Genomic DNA, 18,088 nt, shown 5'->3' with positions numbered 1-18,088 from the left:
TATAAAACATTTTCATTAGTAGAGTATTTTGTTTTTTATTAAAATACGAAATTTAATATGGTAAAATGAGATGGCCTTTATATACAACCAATTCCACCTTGCAACAGTAAATAGTAAATTTCATCTTATAGATGTAATTACAAAATGTATTTCATACTTTTAATATGATGTACTCTAATTTTGTTCCATACATTTTTGTTTTCATTTTACTTAACTTTTATTATTAAAAGGGGCAAAGTTGGCTGAATGGTAAAGATACCGTTTAGAACTTTCGTTTAGATTGTCTTTACCTCACCTTATTATGGAACACCGCAGAAGGAAAATGGAACAGTCCCGGGCAATGCCTTGCGTTAAAAATATCTATGGCCTGCTATGGTGTCTTGACTGTTTAAAATAATCATCAATTGTAACTGTCGCAAACCCATATAGGGCCTAATTTACATTTGTGTACATGTATATATTTTGTTCCTTTCCAGGTATTAGTGTATTTGTTCCCGAGGGAGCAGTGCCAAAGGGTTACTCAGAGGAACTGTATATAACTTATAATAGAGAAACAATGGATAAACCTAAATTAAACAGTAGACAGACGATGCTAACTCCAATAATAATCTGTGGGCCTGCCAGTATGACACTTGTAAAGCCTATGATATTAACATCATCGCATTGTGCAGCACAAATAAGTAGCGATTGGAAATACTCCATATATTACTGCAAGGGCCAGTCTAGGACAAGTAGCTCATGGGAGGTAGGTATTAATTAGTGTGAAGTATTTATGATTTGTTTATTAGTTATCCGCTTGGTATACCAAGCGGATAACTCCTTGTAATTGTATGAGATCAATATTTTTTTTCTGTATTATTCTTCTTTCCTTCCTTCCTTTTTGTGAGTCGTGTTCCTCTAAAATGTGTAAACATAACATTTCATAACTTTGACAACATATGGGCATTTACGTGAAGTTGTGCACCTCCTATTTTTGAATGACGTCATAGTTGCGCAACGTGACTTATGCGCAATTTTATGAATTTCAATGATTGATCATAGATTAAAAACCAAAAGTCATTTAGTATTGACACTTTGACAAAATTTAAGTCATATCAGGGGCAAACTTTCTACGGATTAAAAATGGCATGTTTGACAAGAAGTTACGCGCGCACGCGCATTTAAAATTTCAAAATGCGCAAAATTAATTTCTAATCAACTTTTTACGCGTTTCTTGTCATTTTGAGCATGTCAAAAATTCCCACGGGCGCGCAATTTTTTATGCGCGCGGTGCGCACATAGCGTTAAAATCATATTTTTTTCTCTTGAATTATATTTTTCAAGCCTTTCCCAGTGATTTTGAAAACAATTTAGACCTTTTCCAGTTTAAATAACGCCATACGAACACGTTGAATTAGACAATTCGTGCGCGTTTTTTATGAAAAAGCTTAAAAAATCGTCAAAATTATGTCTTTTTTTAAACAGTCATAGTTTCTAAAGTAAACCGTTTATTTTTATTACAAAATCTAGAAGTTGATGAGTTGTAGATATCGGATCATGCATCAATAAGGCTAAAAAAACATTGTGACGTCATCGTATGGCCACACGAATGTAAAATATAGGATTTTTGTCTCTTTCGTTATTGCTCATCACATTCAATGGAGCGCATCGCGCTTATCTGTATTCCTTTTTCTCCTACATTTATATATTGTGTAGGTCAATCAACTTTCTTTAGCATGAGATAAAAATATTTTAATTTTTATGACGTCATCATGCCTAAAAAATTTTAATTACGTGGGTCATTAATTTCATCTTTACAGTAAATTTTAATCTGTAATAGCTCGTAAGAATAAAATGTGATAATCACGATTAAAACGTTTTCTGGAAGCTATTGGATTGTAGATACGAATTCATGTAAACATTTTGCCAATCGGATGTTGTGACGTCATCATATGGCCAGTTGAATAAAAAAAGTCGTATTTTCATATTTTGCGTAATAGTTCATCACATTTAAAAGGGTGCGCATCTATATTTTACGTATTCAAATTTCTTCTACACGTTAATATGTTGTTCCTGAGATAATTTCCTTCTGAAATTGCTATCTAAGTGTTTCATTTTGATACCGTCGCCATGTTAAAAATTGGAATAAATGGCGGGTCCCGTAATTTCACCTATTCTACACTGTATGTAATATGTATACAGCTTATACTGTTTGCATGTATATACTATATGACACAAAATTCAGCACTAACAGCATGTCATATTCTTCAGTTCTTGTCATAATGCCATAATCTTTATCTGTGTGCAATATTCCAACGTATGACGTGCACGTGGCGTTTGTCGTGGTGCGGATAACTAACTCGTCAAAGTGACGAGTTTCATGTCTAGTTTTATTTCACACAGAAGTCACCATATGTAAACTAACAGCAAAAGTAGAAAATGTGTACAGTTAAATGAAATATATAAGGCCTAGACCTACCACCTAGAATCACTCGTATAACAGCAGTACATGACTATACAATTTTATGTATCCTTAAATACATGTATTAATACAAACAAAACATCATTGAAAACAGGTCTAGACAATATTGGTAAATTTTCTTTTTTTCTACATTTTCATTATAAAGATACTACTGTATATGCATCTTGTACACATAAATCTTGCTACCTCTCAAGTAAAACACATATAAAATTAATTACATAACAGAATGCAAGTATAAAAAGAAGTAAACAGCTGTCATATATAAAAAATAATTACAATAAAAAAAACACAATTAAAGGTTGTAATACTAAATTTAAAATGTACACATTTCTATTATTTATTGGCTGTAGATTTGTACACATCTGGATTTTAGTAAATTAATCAGATTATATATATATAACAAGTATATTTCTCATATAAACAAGTATATTTCTATTTATAAAACGGTCAAATATCATAGATATATATTTCTCATTGCAGTGTAGATTAAAACAAAAAAATCTTATAAATTTGGTTACAATTTTGTTCGTCCTATATTTCGAGACATGTGCCAAAAGCAAAAATAATGTTTGATGTCATTACCTCTGACAACAAAGTTATAACGAGGCTATGATTATTGAATGTTATTCTGAAAGAATATTAAATAAAGTTTCTGTTATTTCTGTGTAATAGACTCTATATCATATCATATATTTATTATTTCAAATTTGCAAATAGAAATATTTTATTACATTTTCCATCTTTTCATCACACTAAATTTCACAAGATTGCTACAGTCTGTGATTATTAGAATATTTATTGAAACTTAGAAATCATTAGGTAATACAAAATATTGCGAGATAATGTTTCACAGACAATCTCTAGGGTTGAATAATATGGGTAACGATCCACCTGAGTGATTTCTCATCCTCAGATTGGCGTCATGACTATGTGAAAAAGGCATTGCAAAATACTCACTGGGTGTGACATTAGGGGGTAGGAATTAGGGTAAATTGAGAATAATCTAAAAATTGTACGATCAGATTACCTTGATAATTATGATATTATTTCACACATTAGACTAATTCTCCCAAAAGAAATGTTGTTATATTTATTTTTATGATTATATTATATTGTAAACTCTTTTCAGTAAATTATTTTTCCAAATAACAAAGTTAGTAATACTTAATGCATCCTAATATATATTTATGTTAACCTTTATACATTTATCATTCTTGACACACAAATAATTTGTTCTCCTCAGACAAATTATTTTATACTATAATTTATTTTTAAATTATTTCTCCGCCTTACAAATGATATTTTTTATAAAATAAAATGTATTCTTAAAATACATAATAATGAGAAAACTATACATTTGTAAAGTAGGCCAACATCCATAACAATGGTATTTTTATTATTGGATATTTTCAAAGACATTATAATTGTGAAATATAATGCAAATATTGCATAAAATTTTACTACTTTCAAAGGAAATTTTATATAAAAGTATATTATATAACACATTAAATTTAAAGTACATCATGTTAATAATACAATGACTGTAAATGATCAATTAGGTGCTTTAGAAACAATAAAACATCTATGCCGATTTTTGTATTATCTTACCATATATGAATAGTTATTTCCAGTGCTGTCAGTGGTTCCAATTAAGAGTGTCATCGCAATCGCAAATATTAATTCTCACAATTGTCGTATTCGATTGGGAACTTTTGTGGTCAACAAAAAGATTCGTGGAGTACTTTTTTGTATTTGAATTCGAATAAAAAACTTTAAACAGTGCAAGCTTTTCGTTAAGAACAAGCTCAGCGCTCAAAATATTCCATTAAATATATACTCAACGAAAAAATAAGTCCCAAACGAATACAACAATTGTCTGAATGTAACCTCATTTATTCATTTCTTATTGACACAATTACTTAAAAAATGTTATAAAACAATAAAAGTAAAAGAAATAGATCACAATCTCAAATATTAACTCTAACATATATTTCAATCCACAAAAATATATCACCAATAAATACTATGCCTCAAACATATCTTGAAAATAACCATTAACTTAGATTTAACATTACATTACGATTTACAGTCATACTTGCCGGAGGAATTTCTACATTTATTAGACAATTCTTTATTTTCTGTTAGGCGATTTAATAAATAGGGAATGAAACACAACCTGATACCGGAACATTATTGTTAATGTGTTTTATGAACACAAATGAGAAAAACAGTTGGAAATGGTTGATGAGTAACAGTAAAATAAATTGAATAAGTGATTGAATTAATGGATATGAATATTGTTCAAGAGGTTGCTAATCGAAAGATAAATTGAAAAGAGACTGTAATAAATGAGAATTAATGAATTGATAGGGCGAACAAGGGTTATATGGTCAGAGGAAGTCATGATCTGATATCTGGTTGAGTGTTATCAGCTAAATTTGTAGTGTGCACATTCTGTGAGGATCAGTTTAATAGATGTTATAATGACTAGGTTCCCTGTAGAAAATTGTTTAATTCAAATGCGACAAAAATATTTTATTTTTAAAGTGAATACTATTGTATCAACACTTTATGCCCCCTTTTGTTGAATAATTTGAGGATCTACCCTTGGATGCACTGTATAATGGTACTACTCTATGGTCTTGGTTACCATGCCGGTTGTTGTGTACCGTATACTGGGATGGGTATAATACTGAAGAATAATCTTTTGATGTACAGAAATGCTTTTTCGAAAGTAAAACTCTGTCTACACTATTAAACTCTATGCCTATATATGGACGTGATGATGTCATATATCACTATGACTACCAATTTCCATATTTGGTCACATCACACTCTTTTAACTAGTTTGATAGTGTAGACTTAAGAGTGTATGCCATGTAGACAGGGTATGGGCTAATATCTGAGTATATCCAATAGTTATTCAAGAATACATTTTACTAAATATGGGTTTTATTATATTTTTTATGGCTTCCTTTTATATTATTTACCTGAGTACTGTAGCTTTAAAATGTGTAATTTTTTCTTTGTCATTAATCTATATAACAATTTTAGTTAGATACAACTGTTATTTATAACAGGCTCTCGTAATTTTTCATACATTCCCACAAGGCTATTAATAAATTGATGCATGAACAATTTAGAAAAAAACATACAAAATAAACGTGACTATGTTTTAAAGACTACCATTGTACACATCATATATCACTATTAAGTGTAATGTTTTTTCATAGGGAATAATTTAATTTTTAATGTATTGTACAGCATGCTCTAAATAATATTTCTTAGATAACAAATAAAATACCTACCAACTTTTGAAGCTATGTTTTCCAAAAGCTTGGAAGAACTTACCTTTTTATTAGTAGTTATCCATATTCATATATATCTCTTTGAAATCTAACTACTACTTGTAGATTTAAAAAATAATAATAAAATCTGATTTAGAATAATACATTTACATATATATAAAAAGAAAGCACTTTTCAACAGTAATTCATTAATTTTTGTTTAGTATGCATTAACCATGTTGTTCAACTGTCTAAAGAAGAAAAAAGAATAATTGACAAACAAAATAGAAAATTAAAAATGAGTTACACAGCCAGAAAAAGCACATTTCAATACTGTAGAATCTTGGAGAGAAATATCAGTACCCCACAAACATTATGACTACTGATAGACCATTAGTTCCAAAATAAATTGATAAAATGTTTTTATTTTCAATAGAAAATAGCAACACTTGGTGAAGAAACAATTAACACAAGTGTGTACTGTCAGCTTAATCACGACACGTGTTCAATGGTTGTGGACCACCTAGGCTGGTACTGTCTTGTAGGAGAACCGAACCATGACAGACACCCGATGAAACTGTTACAGTTAGCAGCTTTTGCGCCATGTTTAAGTACGGCAATCGATTACAACATTCGTATTTATGTTGTTGATAATACACCAGATGCTTTAGAGGTAAGAACATTTTATTGATGTTGATGTTCTTTCATGTTTGTATAATATGTGACTCTTGTTTGTGACAACTTAGGACCTATTCATTGATGTGCAGTTGGGTCGTTTTTGGACCTAAAAACGGTACCACCAAAACTGCATCTAAGTAAGGCTGCCTAGTATCATGCTTATGGGAAGCAAAATAGAACAACATTTTGTTTAGTTCCAAAAAAAGTCTTTTGCACACCATACTTATTTTTTCTTGCGGACCAGAATATTTAATATGAACTCAGTTATTTCATATTTGTTTTTAATCATATGGTAAGTGATTTTATTTTAATTACACATGAACTCAATTTTATGTGACGGAGAATTTTAGAAGCAAATGCAAAATACACATTTAATCAGACCACATTTCCCCATTAATTAACATTAAAAATAGATCTTAAACATGTTTTTAATTTGCCTTTTTTGTTAATCACAACTAAAGGATATTCAGATTACTTGTACATAAATTATAATCATCAATCATGTTTTACGTATGAATAAAGTGAACAAGCAAAAATTGTTTCCTTTAAAAACAAGAAGATTATCTATGGTGAGATAATACTCTTGAATGAGTTTAATCGACAATGGTTCATTAATGCTGACGGAAACTGGTGATTAGAATGGAATAACAAACTCTGGGAACACGAAGGCTTAAGCTCTGTCTACTCTTTCAAACTTTATGTGACAACAAAATGTGATGTGCCTATTATGGACATGATGATGTCATATCACTAGCATATTTGGGCGCATCACTACCATATTTGGGCGCACTCACACTTTTTTGTCAACTAGTTTGATAGTGTAGACAGAACTTAACATATCTCATTGAACCAGCAAAATGTTGTTTACAGATTGTGTTTTTATTGTAAAAACTTTTTTAATGTTAAGTAACATGAGTCTTGTGCTTACTATCATAAGGCCTTTATAATGACTTGCATTTTTAAATAATTTGAATAAACACCATATGAATACTCACTCAATAATGCTGCATCTGTAGCAATTCATTAAATTCAACCATGGAAGCCCAGATCAACGCATGACATGGTGTTTTTCCCTGGTGCCATGTACATTTAAAATCATAAACATTCCTACCTAGTACCATTGTACATTAACTGTATCATAGAGATATTCTATGACTGTTTAACCATAGAAAAACCATGTTTACTTGAATTACAATTTACTAAACCAACAAAGTACAGACTGACATAATGTAAGCGCTGTTGATGCAAACAGTTTTACAAGGATATATATGATAAACAAGAACAAATGTGTTAGCCATTACTGTTGGGTTATATACACAGCACCTCAGGCTAATTACATCACAGCTTCATGTGCACTGGATTAGAATGCTATTTAAATTTGTCAACATTTCTGAAAATTAGTTCAAAAGGCTTAAATTTTTATTATTTAGTATGAATTATTCATTTTTTTTCTCAAATTTATTTCTGAAGATGAAAAACAGATCAGTATACAAAAAACCAAATTAATTTTATTGCTTGAATTCGTGGCAAAATTAGGAGTATTTTCTGGAGAAAGAGAAGATAAGATATCAAGTAGTAAACTGATTATCTTATGGTACCGTCAACTCTCCCAATATCTTAATCTCTGGAAACCAGACATGCTCCTAATACCAGATTTTTCTTTCTTTTCTTTTTACCTTTAAAACATTTTCCGAATACTAGACTTTCCAGAAAGCCAGACATATTTGGCCAGCCCAAAGGTGTCCAGTATTGGGAGAGTTGACCGTAAAACAAAACTTGGTAGAAGGTTGACTCAATGCACCTCAGTAATGTTTTTCATGTAAGAGTGGGTGAATATCTTTCTTTAAACTTAAATCCCCATCCCCCATCTCCTTTTAGGGTTAAGAAAGCAATTGATTGATACAAATCTCAAGCAGATGTATTAAAACTAATAAGTTAAGCAAGTAGGAAATTATTTGGATTTATAGACAAACAGATATTGTGATTGATTTTAGTACAGCCTACTAAAAGGAAATCTAAGTAAAGTGGAAGACTTAGCTACTTAGCATGTATTCAAATCAGAATGTGTTTTATTATGTATAATACTCAGTTAGCTAAAGATTAATGTGAGTTTTTTTTTCAGAATATTCTTGATAAATGAGTGTTTCGGTCTCGAATACCAATGTAGATTCCACTCTTTGAATTGTACTGTCACAACAACTGCATCGTTAGAAGTTGTTGCTTTTCAATCATGAACAATTTAGTCATTAGCACTAATTCCTTACTTGGCCATGATTTAAATGTGTTCATTAACATGTTCATGTTAATATATATACTGGATATGTTTAAGAATTTTTGCTAAGTAGCATTATAATTTACCACCTAATGATAGGCTAGGAAGTTGTTAAATTATCAAAGTAGAAAATTGTTTTATAAATTAATAATTACAGCACGTATATGCATATTTACTTATCTAACATATGTATTGAGCACATGCTTCCAAACCAAGCAATGCTGTCGTAGCTCATTAAAGCTCTGTCTACACTATCAACATTTATGTGACAAAAAAATGTGATGTGCCCATATATGGACATGATGATGTCATATTTGGGCATATCATTACCATATTTGGGCAAATCACGCTTTTTTCTCAAACTAGTTTGATAGTGTAGACAAAGATTCAACTTGTTAGTGGCGGTTTCATTGCTGTTCGTTGTGAACTGAATAAAATAAATAAATAAGAAGAATAAAGTGTTTTAGACTATTCTGAAATAACATGATGGACAGCAGGTTGATATAAGCATACTGGAACATATAAGTGTTAAACTTAAATTACTTTGCAATCCCTAACTTTAAATCTTAATGGGTAAAAATTTATCCTAACTCCTCTCCTAATGGATACAAATTTGTTACTATTATTAATCAACTTTTTTCAATGACACGGACTAGTTACCAGTGATATATAACCCAACTCTCAAACGTGTTTTATGTTATAATAAATTCATTAAAATTGTTTTATATAAATTTCAATCATGTTTATGATGTGCGTGGTTAGTTTTTCTTTCCTGTGCAGCCAGATAGTCTGGTTGCACTAGTCCCCTGTAATCCTTGTATTATGCGAGAAGAAAGTTAAAAGATGTTCCACGGAATTACGCATGCGAGGATCCATAACCAGGAGATTGACTTCAAAAACAAGAATATTATTGCGTCTTCTTATTCAGAGAATTTATTAGACTGGATATTTGATTGGTCGATTTTGTAACCGATTCTTAATTTTCATGATTTAAAGGATATCATTTTAATTAAACGTAATATCGATTGTTAGGGCGTTGGACGCATTTTCGCAATTTTCAACATCTTGCGACAAACATTGTTTTTTTGTTCAATCATTATAACCATAGAGATAACACTATAATATCTCTATGTTATAACTGTATCATGTCACCTTCCATTGAAGTATTTATACACATGTTAGATCTTTGTTTTTTAGATTATGGTAATTCTTTATAATTGTCCAATTAGCAATGTAAGAAGCAATGTTTAATTCTGTATCTTTAATACTATTTTTGTCATCATCACCTCTCACTGAATACCTGATGTTCCAAATGTTACATTATAGCAATAAAAACAATCTGCTTTATAGCATGTTATATTGAATCTATGGTCTTTGTCAAAGTTGATAAAGGTCCTATAAAAACATGTATTATTTGAATGTCAGAGTTATAATATGAAACATGCAAGCAGAATACTAAATTGATGATCAGTTGTTGAATCGATTTTCAAATATTAATAATCATCAATGGCATTATGCAATAATTTTACAAACATGTGGTTGTTTAGCATTGAAAACTGTTTTATGAGTTTTTTGGCATAATTTTGTCCAAGGTAACATTAGTATTTATATATTTAACACATCCTGTTTGAACTTGAAACCTTGTCATTTCATAACATGTTTGTATGTATGTTGGTTATACAGTTTAATTCTTCTCATCGTACATTTACAATATCCATCTTTTAAAGGTGGAAAAATGTTGAATTTGGAATTTATCTACAAGGATACATATTCTATATGTTCATTTTAAAGACATTCTTTTTGAAATATAAATAAAAAATATTTAAAAGGTATCAAAATTGGTGTGGGGTTGATGTCAAAAAGTAGTCCGATTGAAACCTACCAACGTACTGTCTATGGCCCTAATTAAGCTTTGTAACTCTGAATTCCTGGCATGATAAAATTGTTTATACAAAACAAAAAATATGTTTTCCTGAATTCTTTATTTATGGCAATAAATTTCATTAGTATACTTTATCTCCCAGTATGTGCATTTGTGAATTGCTGACGTCATCATACAAATTGGCCATCCATAATGGTCAATCCCAGGCCATTTCTAATGACAATCGATAAACTCATTTGTTTTTGTATTATCTTTTGCTAACTTTCAACAGTTACAATAGTATTTGACATTTTTTCTCGCAGACATCATTCATCATTACATCTTTTATTGACATCGTAAATCTAAATGTCACATCGTTTAGCAGACAATAGTCCGCAAACCGTTGGTCCGTGGATCGCTGATGATGAAACTATTAGCCAATAAGGCTACACGCTTGACTCGGGTTTGCAGTCTCTAGGCGAGAACTAAAAGGATTTGTCTGAATTATATATGTGTCACGGTCAATCCAGTTTATATTTGTGCATTAAATAAAAATACATTATTGTATTTGTTTTTTGTTTATTTACTTCAACCATATGTGTGGTTATCTGTTATGTGCTCTTTGGTTGATGGTTACGTACATAAAACAATGTATGTAACTCTATGGAAATAATTGTCTGTTATTGTCACAATTAAATCCCTTCTAGGCGAGAACTAAAAGGATTTAGTTGCATATTTTTAATGTGTTACCTAAAAGATCATGTTGAAAATCAACTATATAGCAATATGTTTCATAACTTAGTCACAGCGGGTTCGTGCTAAAATGAAATATTTAATTGAATGCCCAATTTTGAAGTATATGGGTGCTCTAGTATATATACCAATTGTAGTACTAATTTAAAATATTTTAGTACAACAAAAATAAAACCAAAATTGTACTCCCTAAAAAGGACACATAAAGACAAATTCTATCTAATCTAATTTTTTATAATTTACACAGGTTTTTGTATCACTATTCGGAAATGCAAAAGCAACAATTTTTTTGTTTTATTTTTCAGAGTGTTCTTCAAACAGAGCATAAACAAGGAGGTGTTTTACTACAGAAGCCCCAAATTATACAATTTCGATACTCAGGCACAAATCTGTGTTTAAGCATTGAGGAAATTATGACTGGATGGAGGAGTAAATTGGCTGCAAATTATCAGGTATTTAAGATATCATAAAAATAGTGTAAAACTTGTGTGTGTCAAGACAGTTTCGTCAAGCTAACAACTTCTTTAGTTAATATGGTAGTTATCAACTGAAGAAGTCTAGCCATAGAAGAATGCAGGCATTTAATTTATATGCAAAAAAACATATTACCATATTACTCCAGCACTGTCAAACTATCTCTTGCTATCTCGGTGAAACAGTCATTAACCATTTATGTTAAAACAACTGTATGGTACAATCCAATGAGTTTCAACTAATTGCTACGTGATGAAACCATACGGTAGTAAAATAGTTCATCAATATTAATGAAATAAGATATTTGTGGAAATATTTTATGAGTCTGTTTGTCTTTTAAAGGAAATTCCATTTTGCCATATCTGGAGCGGAGCATCCAGCACGTTGCACTGTTCATTTCAACTGGAGAGGACAGAAGCATCGGTTGGAATGGTACACTGTAGAATAGAAGTCTCACAAGGAATCGACAGCAATACACAATCACTGCAGATCACAAGAACTGCAGATGAAGTAAGCTAACAAATTGTTTGTAAAGTCCGCTCTTCAAAACCAAACACCATTGGATAGTGTAATATTCAGAATGCACATTGTAGAAAAGACCTGAAGCCTGGTTTAGGAGGAGTTTTAGAGAGAGGTTTTAGGGAGAGTTTCAGGAAGCCTGATTTAGAGAGAGTTTTAGGGAGTCTGGTTTAGGAAGAGTTTCAAGGAGCCTGGTTTAGGGAGTCTAGTTTAGGGCGTGTTTTAGGGAGTCTAGTTTAGGGCGAGTTTCAGGGAGCCTACCTGGTTTAGGGAGAGTTTCGGGGAGTTGGGTTTCATGAGATTTGACTGTACCTACATAAACCAGATTCTACTTTTTTCAGTAACCTCTCTGAATCTAAAATTGAAATTAAATCATAAAATGTCTGTAATATCATGCATATTTTGGCATAGTATTACAAATTATTCTGTAGCAGATATCAACATCAACACAGCTGATTAATAACCTATGCTTATCAGGCTACCTCAACTACATGTATTCTATTTAAATACTATTTTAAAAATTTTTCTTTTTAGATGGACTTGGAACAAAAATCAAACTGTTGTTCTGAACATGACACGGGTAACTCAATGAGGATAGAACCACCGAACAAGGCCTTTAGAATCTGTAGGCCATATAGAATAGAACTTTGTGAAGTGCTAGACCCACCAAAATCAAGAGGGAATGATTGGAGGTTGTTGGCTGTGAAGCTAGGAGTTGATAGGTAAGATTGTGATCTTGTACACAAGGGGTTACAAACTACTTGGTTACTAATACCACAGATAAGTGAATACTATAAGTGTGTCAGCAAAGATTAAAAGATCAAGATCAAAAATAACACTGAATGCAATTATTAGATTTAACAATTAAATAAAGATGTTTATACAATACAATAAAGGCATTCTGATTTAATGGTCTCCATTTTTAGTGCGACTCTACAGCTCACTATGTCGGTCGGTTGCTCGGTCGGTAAACACTAACTTGAGCACGCGACTGCTGCCATGTATATTTTTTATTCATTTTTAAGATTTCTTTTTTTTCTCATAGGGCCATGAGACTACATAAGACTTAATAAACGACAATAACGGATAATTTTAAAAACAAATTATTTACAAATAACATTTTTAGTATGTACCATAAAATACATTTAACTTTTTTAACAAATAATTTGGTATACTTTATATTGCCTGAAGTAACTGTAGTCATTCTATAGTGTAATTATTCCTTTTAGCAGTGTTCTCCTTTGCCATTCTGCAGTTGTTTACATTTATATTGATGTGTATAAGTATATGATGTTGTAGACTTTGATCTCCATTTAACTATGGTATCAGTCAGAAGTCTGACTGGTAAAGTTCATTGTGATTATTAGATTTGTTTAATATTCGATGAATTATTGGAAAAAAAAACAGTCTAATCACTAGCTTAGCCAATCTCATTAAACTTAAAATATGTATTTGTCATACCATGTTAAATAAGATCTCATCCGGAAGCAAAGCAAAATAATAACATTAAAATTGTTTGGAGGTCAAACAGGGCGTTTTTCTAGTATATTCAAGTATACGTGACTGACAAATAAGCCTGCATCTGAAGGCTGAAACTGGGATGGAACACAATGGCCTACTAAAAACGGGGGAAAAAAACACAAACAAAACGACTACCAAAATGTTAACAATACTGTAGTAACAAGTGATCTTTTAAATTGATTTGATTTGCCTAAAAGAAGTAAATGGTAATAGGATCACATGATTGGTTACTGTTAAATTATTTGACTAAAATGCTATTTTAATTTTCTGAGAAATATGCTATACCTAAATACGAATTCCATTGTTATATTTCAGGTATACAAACTATTTTGCAGTTAGGCCTAGCCCTACTGACTTAATCCTTGATTTGTGGGAAGCATTGCACAGAGAAGAAGGTGCCCTCATGGATTTACTTGGTGTATTTCAAGAGATGGGACGACCAGATGCCGTCGCAGTCATTGAGAAGCAACTGACATCATGGCTATAAAACACTTTTATCGAAATTGTAAATACATTAAAAGTTATGTACACTGAACGATAATCAGTCGAAAATGTTATAACAAAAAGTGCGTCCTTGTGTGGATATTCCTTATTGGATAATTTTGCGAAAATTTTGAAAGAAAGGTATAACAAAATGCGGAATAAAGCAGTCGTTTTTCCCACCCATGTTCAACAGTAATGCGTGGATACCTGAATTGTGAGAGGTTGCCACCCAAGTCTACTTGTGTGTTGTTCGATTCAACAATGTTTTGTGATCACCGTGGCCATCTTACAATTTATATATTATCTATATAAAAGTACTCTGTCAGATATTCAAAACTTTTTGTATCAGTTTATGTACAGAAACTGCAGGGCACACATTTATCAAACAATCGTTCAATTGGATTTTTTTTTTGCAGTAGAGTTTATACATTAATGTCTTTCAGTCTACTAGTCTACTTTTATTTTAAAAATCGCATTTTGTTTTATTTAATTATATAGTAATAGTATTTTTTGTTCTAATGATAAAAGATAATTCTATTGGACAAATCAAATTTTATTTTGTTATTAGTATATTGTGCAACTTTAAACTACAAATTAAAGTTGGTGTTTTTTTTTTATTAAAAATATTTTTTTTGAGCTGCAAAATCCTTATTTTATTTTTAAAAGTATGATGTTGAAATATGTAAATAATAATAAAGTAATGTTCCTTATAAATTTTCTAAAACCTATTTAGAATATTCCAAATTCTATGGTGAAATTATAAAAACAGTTTATCATTTGTGGCTGTTTCTTTTTCTTTTTTTTTGTAAAATTTGAATTATAAGTTGATTCATTTAGTTTATTATAATGTATGATTGTATTTTATCATACATTAACAATTTTAAATACAGTTGTAGGAGCTATGATCATGGACCTATAAATTAGAATAGGTCCATGCTATGATGTGAAAATTGAAAACATTCATCAATACACATTCATAAATCATAATGTGTGTTGTAATTAAGATGTGCTACTTTTATTAATTGGTGATCTAATTTTTATGGAAGTTGACCTTCAGGGATATGAAGTAGGGGAAGATGATCATGAGTATCAATATAATTATTCTTAAGATGTCAAATTTATACAAATTTTATATCCTTTTTAAGCGTTTTATTGGAAAATATAGACATTTTAGAAACCTACCCTCACAAACTACCTATACTGAATTTGTTGGGACGCTATGAATTGACACAAACCATGTCCTGTATATATTCATTTGATAACAGCGTTTCGCAAAAAGCCATGTTGAGTTGAATGTCTATAGGAATTTTAGTGTCATTTCGTGGCGTCACTTTTAAGAGGTGTAGAGATAGTTCTTGCAGATCAAAGCCATATCTTGCCGCATGCGCATGACGATCATTGGAGGCGAATGTTTCAGTAAATTTAAATTGCAATTGCAATTTCCTATAAATGCATTGAACATTATTATTATTTGTAATGTTATTACAATTATAATTTGTAAAACAAAATCTTTTTCTTTTTGATATTAGATCTAACCATGTTATTGCTGATAATACTTTAGGAATTAGATTGTTTTTTGATAAGCCTAAGAAAAATAGATAACGATATTGAAATTACCTTGAACTTTTAGATTGGCACCCATTTTTACATCAATTTTCCAACAGCCATATTTCACACTGTTTTCATTAAACAAAAAGCATTTTCAATTTTTTATCTACATTAAAATTTATTGAAGTAGCTACTCTATGAAAAGAGAGTAAATTGGAAAAAAAAAATGTCTTTTTTTAGGTATATTTATTTTTAGTTTGAGATGATATATGAACGTCATTAATATTACCTGTTTCTGATTTGTTACCATGGTAATTCACAGTATGTTAGGAAAGTACATGTATAAATTTGGTTGAAACCTTTTCTGCACTTTCCACAAAATAATAAAAAAAATAAATTGAAAAAGATATATTATTATTGTAACATTTTTGTTATGATTTACATTTGAAATATTTTACACATCTTGATTGTTTCATTGTAATCCAAAGTGCCTCCTACATATGCATTTAGAATCAAGAATTTAGTGTAAGCAAATATACAGTGTAGAGACATATAATGTATGCTTTATTTTTATTTTTGGCTTGAGGAAAGAAATGAAATAGGCCTCTGGAGGTCGTTAATAAGCTAAGTGAACCCTACTTCCCAAATGTTAACAGCACCATACAACTGTGTACCGTTTGTTACGAGTTGTTAGTAAAAGAGACCATGTGACTCTGTTTATGAGCTTATCCGTGTCTGCATGACGTGGTCAGTGAAGCGTGTCGTTATACAGTTTGCTTCGGGTGATTTTTAATTCTTTAATTTGGCATGTGGAGACATGTCATCAAAACACTTACTTGGTATGATTGCAAAAAATAACAAAAACAAACAGGATTTTTGCCATTCCAATTTTAATATATTTACCAAATCAGTCATATCCAAATAGGTTTTATGGCTAATGATAATTTGTATATCTACTGACTTCTTCCGAGACCTAAATAGAAATTCATATCTCCTTCAGAGACCCCAACAGACAACTGTATATATATGATTACAATATGAAATTGTAAACGTTTTTAATCCACTTAAAATTTGCACAATTTCAAAACTTATTTCCATCTTTAATACATTTCTTCACTTCAGAGAAATCAGGTTTAAGACATGTAATTAAATTCTGCAAGATCTCTAATCTTTAAATTTAAAATCTTAAGAATATCGGCAAGGCTGTTCAAACAGACGGTACCATTACTTTCTGCGCATAATAGATCTAAAGTTTGAAGAGTGAGGAGATAATAAACCTACCTACTGTCAACTTTCTCCACATTATCTATGTTAGAAGATTTATTTTAAATATCTGGTTCTATTATTGTAGAAGCAGAGTACATTATGCTTTCCATAACTCCTAATCATTTATTTTTAAGAGCTGTACAAACTTCCTATCAGTATTCCTTGAAGGTAAATTTTTTTAATATAAAAGTATATATATACAGTATATACATGGAGGAACAGTAAATACATATACTGTATATACATGTCAGCAAACATGTGGGTTTTAATCTCTGTTATTCATTTACTACTAATTAGAATACAATACAGATGACCCTCTAATGAAAGACCACATCTGGGACTGATGGTTTATGTAGATATACCTCATTTCAATACCAATTCTGTTTTTAATTTTGTAGATACAGTATTTCATTAACATCTCCTAATAAAGGATCACATCTTGAACTATTAGTCCATGTAGATATTGTATTCTATATGTGATCCAACACTGGTTAGCCTCTATTTAAAAACCACTTGCCAGAGATCTAAATATGGCTGGCTTCTAGTCAAGTATTTTAAGTTGTTGGTCCATCATTTTTTCTGTTTTGTTTCTATGTTTGTGTTCCTCCTGGAATAAAAATAGATAAAATGTGATTATTTTTGTGTTTATGGTGCAGTGTACAACATCACTTTAGTACTTATATCACCTTTGTTATTATTTCATTCCGGTAAAGGTTGTATGGTGCACATTAAAAAAACTTAATTTAGTATGCAAGTTATGTAAGATTAATGTTTATTTTGTTGGTAGTAGGCCTAGTAACATCTTTCAATTTACAAATTACAAACAATCTATTTACATACACCATTTGTGCTAAAAATTTAGCTAAGTATCCTAACATGTTGAGACTATATATATTATTATTCATTTATACACAACACTAGAGGTATAATAGACAGATAGTTGCTTAATATTGACCCTTATTAGT

General features: G+C 30.5%; 1 protein-coding gene across 4 annotated transcripts in view; it reads left to right on the top strand.

Annotated features, from left to right (window-relative positions):
* Window positions 1–14,746, top strand: part of LOC144845369 (netrin receptor UNC5C-like) — a 104,457-nt gene extending 89,711 nt beyond the window's left edge. For all 4 annotated transcript variants that reach the window (XM_078702649.1, XM_078702650.1, XM_078702648.1 and 1 more), the window contains 6 exons: window positions 477–745; window positions 6,185–6,421; window positions 11,618–11,764; window positions 12,129–12,296; window positions 12,840–13,027; window positions 14,142–14,746. In XM_078702649.1, the coding sequence (XP_078558775.1) occupies window positions 477–745; window positions 6,185–6,421; window positions 11,618–11,764; window positions 12,129–12,296; window positions 12,840–13,027; window positions 14,142–14,313 (1,181 nt within the window). In that variant the 3' untranslated portion in view covers window positions 14,314–14,746. The remainder of the gene's footprint in view (window positions 1–476; window positions 746–6,184; window positions 6,422–11,617; window positions 11,765–12,128; window positions 12,297–12,839; window positions 13,028–14,141) is intronic.
* Window positions 14,747–18,088: the final 3,342 nt, after the last annotated feature.

The sequence above is a fragment of the Antedon bifida genome, chromosome 6 (assembly GCF_963402885.1).
Source record: "Antedon bifida chromosome 6, ecAntBifi1.1, whole genome shotgun sequence".
In the NCBI taxonomy this organism is placed as follows: domain Eukaryota; kingdom Metazoa; phylum Echinodermata; class Crinoidea; order Comatulida; family Antedonidae; genus Antedon; species Antedon bifida.
The sequence above is the reverse complement of the archived record's forward strand: the minus strand, read 5'-3'. Positions and strand labels throughout refer to the sequence as shown.